The following is a 7,573-nucleotide window of genomic DNA, read 5'->3' on the forward strand; positions in this document are numbered from 1 at the left end:
GCAGCCCTGAAGCCATGTGGCACACGCCCACGTGACCCAGAGAGGGAGCCTGGGGAGAGCTGGTCACTTGGGCGCTCAGGAGGAGGCTGCTGACCCCACACTGGCCTGGGCTTGGTCCAGTCGACAGTAGGGTTCCAGGAGGTTCCTCACCTACTCACCCCCCGATGCCCACAGAGGACCACACGGACAGGCTCTCCTCTAGAAGTCCCTAGGGTGTTGATGTCATGAGATCCTCACACTCCATGGCTTCCAGAGCCCGCGCCAAGTGTGCCCCCAAGTGTGACCCCCAAACACGGGAGGGAATGCTGTGTGTGATGTTGCCATCGGGGGAGCCTGGTACAGGGCGCTGGAGCTCTTCCCGCGTTACCCCTCGCAACTGCGCGTGAGCCTCTGTTACCTCAAAATGTTTGTTTAAATGCGGCGTAAAAACCCCACCCTTGGAGGTTCAAAGCGCCAGTCTGGGTTCTGGGGAGAGACCCGCAGCCAGGAAAGCGGTGTGACTCTGCGCCACATTCCCCCCAGGGGTTTGGCCACGGGCTGTTTTCCTGAGCACCACGGGGCGGGCCGTGATGGTCGGCGCTGGCCCTTCATCAAGCCTCTTCTCTTCCTACAGAGGATCCAGAGCGGGTCTCCCTGGTCTTTCTGACCTAGAAACCTGAGCTAGTTTCCCGGGTTTCTGGAACTCTCTTTTTCCTCCCGGGAGGGAGCCTGCTTTTCTGGGGTGATAGAATCACCATGTGCAGTGCCTGCCAGAAGTGAGGGAGAGGCCTGGCCGGGTGCAGCACCCCATTGGCACACCCAGTCAATGGCTCCGGGACTCCACCCTCCCACAATGGAGCCTGGTGGAGGTCCTACCAGCCGCCTGGACCTGACTGGCCGGCCATCCTTGTCCATGGCTACTGCTTTCTGAGGGGACCAGGGGTTCAGATGAGGGGACCCCACCCCCCGCCCTGATTCTTCCCACTGGACAGGCCCTGGGTGGGCCCTCTTCCCTTTGGGCCACACAGCACCCCGGGCCATCCACAGCCCCGCAAGCTCCTCGTCTGCCACAAAGGGTGGCCGAGGGTGACCACCCATCCAAGCCAGGAGTCGCAAACCAGGCCTCCCACCTCCTCACCCATTCCATTCCTGCCCAGGGCCGCAGCAGCCTCCAGCATCCGCCTCTTCATGTGTCTGTCATCGTTCTGGACAAGTTGGACGGAAAGACCAGAGGAATGGGGTCCCAGATGGCGGCATCAGGCTGCCCAGAGACTCCTGTGACCTCTCTCTCACCAGCACTCAGAATCCTTAGAGTCAGCACCCCAGGCCTGCACCTAGAGTCTCCAGCTGCTCTGGAGCTTCTGAGAGCGTGGGCTGAGTGTTGTCCAGCCGGGTGGAGGGGTGCTGGGCTAGAGCAGTGGGACAGCTCACCCAGGCCTGCTGAGCCGTAGAGTGCCTGACCCACTGGGCCTCCATTAAACCCTGACTCTCCCAAGCCACTCATTGGGCAGGACTTTCACAGGAAGTGACTGCCAAGGTTCAGACAAAGGCTAGCTTCAGGCATAGCTGGATCCAGCATCTCAGGCTGGTCTTGATTTCTGTGGGCTTGGGGCAAGCATCGTGGGCGGTGAGGCCCAAGCACAGGGCAGGACTCTGGCACGGACAAGCCCTGAGAACAACATCCCCCTCGCAGGTGGAGTTTGAAGATGGCTCCCAGCTGACTGTGAAGCGCAGTGACATCTATACCCTGGAGGAAGAGCTGCCGAAGAGGGTCAGGTCACGGCTGGTGAGTGGCCACAGGGCCGGCTGCGGTGTGGGGCTGGGGGCTGGGAGCTGCGGTGCCGGGAAGCTTTCTCCGGGGCCTCAGGAAGTGGGCTCCCGAGTCACATTTCACCCACACTGACTGCGCCTTCCGAGCCTCCCCCAGCTGCACAGCTCTCCTCTCTCCACCCGTTGCCCCACTCCAGGCAGGAAGGGGTGCTGAGGATGCTCAGGGGAGCCAGCTCTGAGGGAGGGGCCTGTCCAGGTGTCCGGAGGGGGCCGCACCCACGCCCTTCTTACACAGCGGGGCCCAGAGCAGGAGGAGCCGCCACGAGGCCTCTGAGCCCTTTGGAAGCCGGCTGCGCGTTCCAGGGTGCAGCCCAGGCACCACAGTTTGCGGCTTCAAGACCGCTGTCCCGGTGTGCACCCCTTTTTAAGGGGACAGGGCGTCCAGGGCGGAGGGGGAGTGCTGGCTTCTTCCCACCACTGTTACTTGTGGTGGTGTCACTAGGGTTGGTGTCACCGTGCCGTGCTGACTACCACAACGTTGTAGTTAAACACCAGAACATTTGACAAAACCCGCGACTATGAAAACGGCAGCGGTGCTGGTAGCACGTGCAGATGAGACCAGGTGATTAAAAGGATCGTTGTTATTGAGTAATAACGACAGCCCTGACCAGAGCACATCACCCCCAAAAGACCCACTGCTGCCGAGTTGATTCCGACTCACGATGACCCTGTAGGGGTGTTGATACCTGCAGGTATATTGATACGTACGAGCTGGGCTTATAAAAATGTTTTTGTTGGCACAACTAACTATGGGAATATTTTTATAAAAAACAATAAACTTCTGCTGGAGCACTGCAAAAAAACTTTATAGGCAGTCATTTTGGTGTCACTCTCCCGCCCCCCCAGTGTCTCCCCCCCCGTGCGATCCGCACACCCCGCAACCTCCTGGTGATGCCACTGGCTACCTGTTTGCTTCTGTCGTTCTAATCCAGCCTCAGGGTGTGGCAGGCAGGTGGAGGGAAGAGGAGGTGGGGTCACTGGGAAGCTCCCCTGGGGACCCTCACACCTGCTCTGCCTCCTGGACTCCTTGTCCCCCAGGAAGTGAGTGGCCTGTCCATCCGCCCCTCCCGGGGAGCCAGTGGCAGGTGTGGGGTCACTCTCCCTCCCCGTCTGCCAAGAGGGGCAGGACCAGGGCCCCCAGCAGCCAGCTAACCTGCTCTCAGAAGGTCACTCACTGAGGGACAGTGGCCCCAAGCCCCACCATGCTCAGCCTGCCCCCTGCTAACCCTGTGCTCTCTGATCCCCGCAGTCGGTCAGCACGGGGGCGCCCCAGGACAGCGTCTTCTCAGGAGAGGAGGTAAAGGCTGCCAAGCGTCCACGGGTGGGCGCCCCACGTACCACCACCACCACCACCTCCACCTCTGCTGCCGCCACTGAGGACACGGCCCGGAGCCTGGACTACCTGGTCTTCATGGAGAGCCTGCTGCAGGCACAGGGCCGGCCTGGAGCCCCGTTCTAGAGCATTCTAGAGCGCCCACTGGTGTCCATTCATCCGTGACCTCTCAGCCCAGCATGGCTGCCCAGTCCCCAGGAAGGAGGCTGCGGCCCCGCACCTGCTCGCCGGGAACCCTGGCTTCGCCTCCCTCCTGGCCCCAGGGGCCACCTCCCGCGCGGGCCCTCTCTGCGCAACCAACAGCGACAGGGCAGACGCGGCCAGACTCAGGGAGCAGGGCCAGCTGGCTCGGGGGCGGCCAGGGCTGCACCGCCCACCTCAACTCCTCAGATCCTGAACCCATGAAAAGCTCTTGGAAAAGGTGCTACCACGTTGCCTACTGAGCGACTCGGAATTGTGACCCTGTACATAGATCACCTTTGTGAAGTTCTTTCTATAAATGCTATTGTTAAAAAAAAAAAAAAAAAAAAAGGACGAGATAAAATGGAACACAGAGAAAAGAAAAAAAAAACCCCAAAGTTGTTTTCTAAGATTTGTGGCTTTAAAAAACAAAACACACAAACCAGAAACGTTCTTTTTCTCAGAACTGGGATCCGCAAAGGGCGACAGCGGCATCTCCTTGGTTTTCGTTTGTTATTTTAAACTATCGTTTGCCGGCAGGCGGGCAGGCGGGGGGTGCGGCTGGGCAGTGCCGGGTGGCTCTGTGATTGTCAGGGGCCAGGTGGGCCAGGTGGGCAGGCAGGACATGGTCCCCAGCGCCCACACGGTCTCATTCCGGCTTCGCCCGAGCTCCAGACTTTGCTCCGCCCACGGCTGCCCAGTGCGTCCCCCCACCTGGTCAGAGGAGGCCACCAGGCACTTTGGTGGCCAGCCCTGTGTGCTCGGCCCGCGGGCCTCCGCCCCGTTGCTCACGCCTTTGCAAAATAAACACTTTCTCTTCCCGTTTGCTCGCTCCTCTGCTTCTTCCCTTCGTGAGGCCGTCCTGCGGGAGAGCTGCTTTCCAGGTGAAGTGTCTGCAGCGCCCCAGGGCACTTCTGAGAGGCCTCTTGGGGAGGGGCCCCCGGTGTGTGCCTGGCTCCTCCACGGGTGTGGGTGCTTCTAGGGCAGGGGTTGCCTGGCTGGTGGGGCGGCCGTGGGTCCAGTCCTTCCGTCCGCTCCTAGACAAGGCCTGTCCTTGGCCACCTCGGTTCACCGCCCAGGCACCCTCAGCTCTGGTGTCCAGTGTGGGGGCTCTCTGTGATGTGTGGACGGTGTGTCTGAGAGACGGGGTTGGGGAGTGCTTTCCACATGAGGGGAGCCGGCCTCCCCAGGTGTAGGCTGAATTTATGACAGAAGAAACATCCTTGATGGCCAGGCCAGGCAGAAAGCGCTCTCCGAGGCCACGGGAGGACCACGACTCCCATCCCCGCCCCACGTCAGCGGGACCTCTCCGCCCTGCTGTCCCTGGGGCGATGGAAGGGGGAATGTGCTTGTGTGAAAAATAAACATTTTTTTAGAAGAATGTTCTAACGGTTGCCAGACCCGACAGAAGGATTTCAGAAACCGGGAGCGAGTGTAAAGCTATGGGAGAGGGGCGGGGAGCCCTGAGTGGGCAGCGGGAAGCCTGGGGTCACACAGCAGGTCCCCTGTGCATGCATCAGCCCCCGGGCGGGGCCCCAGCTCATGCCCCTGTGGTGGAAAAAGGCTGTTAATGCTGTAAAGAGGGGAGAAAGTGGAGTCACCCCACCCCACAGCCCTCCCCACCCCGTGGGCTTCAGGGGTGCGTGGACGGTTGGCTACCTGACAGCAAGTGGAAATGCACATTGTCCCCACAAAGATGGTGTCTTACGTGTGCAAACGAAAAACCACTCCTGCACCCCCCCACACACACAGATTCCAGATGCCATGATGAATCTTGCCCCCTCCCTGCTTGGGGCCCCTGTGAATGGGGCCCCTGTGAATTAAAGACTAGCACCGTGGAGTTAGAGCTGTGGCCTCGGACGTGAGTTCACTTCCTGCCCAGTGCTGCGGGTGGTGGATGGGCAGGGGGCTCTCAGGTTGGATGGGCATCACGGCCCCTCGGACCTGGTGCAGGGCTTCCCGGACGAATGGGGTGGGTTGGTGCGTGGGGTGGCCCCTCAGCCCCCACTCTTGGCTGCGGGCTAATGGCACTGTGGGCTGGGTGAAGGTTCCAGAACCAAAGTCCATTAGACCCCTCACCTCACAGAGCCGTGGTGTTGCAACTGTTAAGTGCTCAGCTGCCAGCTGAAAGGTTGGCAGTTCAGACCCACCCAGTGGCTCTGTGGGAGAAAGCCCTGATAATCTGCTCTTGTAAAGATTAAATAAAAAAAAATTACAGCCTAGAAAACCCCATGGGGCAGCTCTACTCTGTCACATGGGGCCACTAGGAGTCCAGCCGTCACCTCTGCAGGGCCAAGGCAGGTGTGTGGCGGCGGGGGTAGCTGGGACAGTGCATCCCCTCTGTGAGTTGCTCTTGAGGCTCTGTGGGGGCTCTGGGCCCCCTCGTTTTCATCTGAGTCCCTTATTCCGGGGTCCGTGCTGCTGTCCCCCGCGACCCCCTGCTTTCCCCCCAACCCCACTGACCCAGAGCCCTGGGGGCGTCATTAGAGGTGGGGGCAGGTGGAGGCCCCAGACTGTCCCACCTCCCCAGGGCCGGGCCGGACCCTGGCACACATGAACTGTGTCACTGAGCAAGGCCGGGCACCTGCCGTGAGCCTGGCCTGGCACCCCGGGAGCTGGCCACCTGACGGGAGAGGCAGACGACAGCTCAGTGAGCATTCTTGGTGCCGGGAGCAGTGGCAAGAACAAAGCAGGGAAAGGCACCAGGGTGTTTTGGGACTGGGATTGGGTTTGCAGCTTAAACAGGGTGGTCCTGCAATATCTGAGGAAGAAAGTTCCAGGCAGAGGGAACAGCACGCACAAAGACCCTGAGACAGGACCAGGCCTGGTGAGTTGGAGGAACAGCGAGGAGGCCCGTGTGGCCGGAGCGGAGTAAGCCAGGAGGAGGGGAGGGGCCAGGTCATGCAGGGCCCTGCGGGCCTTGGGGAGGTCTGTGCTCTGGTTCATTCATTCAGTGAGATTTACTAAGCACCTGCTGTACGCCAGGCTCTGTTGGAGGCTCGGGGACAGAGCAAAACATGCCCTGCCCCCCACAGAGCTGCGCTTCCTGTCCAGAAGAGACAGTGTGTGTGTTGGCTGGGGGATGTGCCTGGGAGCACAAGAAAGCAGCGGCGAGGGAGAAGGGAGGGGAGGGCTGGGGGCTGTTTTAGACAGGGTGGTCAGGGGAGGGTGCAGTGGGGAGGGGGCATCTGAGCAGAGACCTCCAGGGGGTGAGGATGTGGCTGTGGAGATTGGGGAAATTTGTTCCGGCAGAGCGAACAGCCAGTGCAAAGGCCCTGAGGCAGGTCTGTGCCTGGTGAGCTGGGGGAACCGCAAGGAGCCCTGTGTGGCTGGAGCGGGGTGAGCAATGGGGAGAGAGGACGGGAGGGCAGGGAGGGGACAGGCCAGGTCATGCAGGGCCCTGTGAGCTGCGCAGGAGGACTTGAGGTTTTACCTGAGGGAGGTAGGAACCCTGGAGGGCTGTGAGCAGAGGAGGGATGAGCCTGACTCAGGTGCTCCCGGACGCCCTCTGGCTGCTATGGGGGGAACAGACTGTGGGGAGCGATCGTGGAGCCAGGGGACCAGGGCGGAGCCGGCGGCACTGGTCCAGGCTGGTGATGACGTGACGCGACGGGACCAGGAGGAGGAAGAAGAGGGAGAAGTGGGTGGATCTGGCTGCATTTTGAAGGCAGAGCTGTTGGGATTTGCTGACAGATTAGGTGTGGGGAGGGGCCAAGAGGAGGAGAGATTGGCTTGGAGGATGACCTGACGGTTGGTTATCACCTGAACACCTAGGAGGATGGCGCTCCCCCTGGGGGCCTGGGAGAGACCGGCAGCTCCTTGTGGAATCTAGGCCCCCATGTGAAGGGGCCGAAGGGCAGAGGAGGGGCCCAGCCAGAGACAGATGTTGAGGTGATTTATTTAAAGCCATGGGTTGAGCCAGGAGTACAAGTGGGGGCCAGAAGGGGACTGAGCCCTGGGTGGGCGCCCGGGCTAGGACAGCTGGGAAGGAGCTGAGAAGAAGCCTGCCGAGGTGATTCAATTTGGGGGACAGAGGCAAGGCAGCCTGTGGCCCTGGATGGGGCTACCCCTCCCTGGGTTTCTCCTCTGCAGCGGGGTGCCCTCATCAGTCCTCACAGAGAGGATTTCAAATTCACCTTCACATGGGACTGAATCTTCACCTGGCTTCTCCCGCCCCTCAGCCCTTCTCGGAGTCTCCTCCTGAAGGACTCTGCCTCCAGTGTCCTTCAGCATCGCTGGGACCTGCCCCCA

At 60.9% G+C, this 7,573-nt stretch overlaps 1 protein-coding gene across 3 annotated transcripts in view; it reads left to right on the forward strand.

Moving 5' to 3' along the window:
• Positions 1–4,147, forward strand: part of KDM4B (lysine demethylase 4B) — a 216,400-nt gene extending 212,253 nt beyond the window's left edge. For 2 of the 3 annotated variants that reach the window (XM_064280337.1, XM_064280339.1), the window contains 2 exons: positions 1,673–1,765; positions 3,059–4,147. In XM_064280337.1, coding sequence (XP_064136407.1) covers positions 1,673–1,765; positions 3,059–3,268 — 303 coding nt within the window. In that variant the 3' untranslated portion in view covers positions 3,269–4,147. The other variant, XM_064280338.1, reaches the window with a different exon arrangement.
• Positions 4,148–7,573: the final 3,426 nt, after the last annotated feature.

Source organism: Loxodonta africana, chromosome 3 (assembly GCF_030014295.1).
Source record: "Loxodonta africana isolate mLoxAfr1 chromosome 3, mLoxAfr1.hap2, whole genome shotgun sequence".
Taxonomy (NCBI): Eukaryota; Metazoa; Chordata; class Mammalia; order Proboscidea; family Elephantidae; genus Loxodonta; species Loxodonta africana.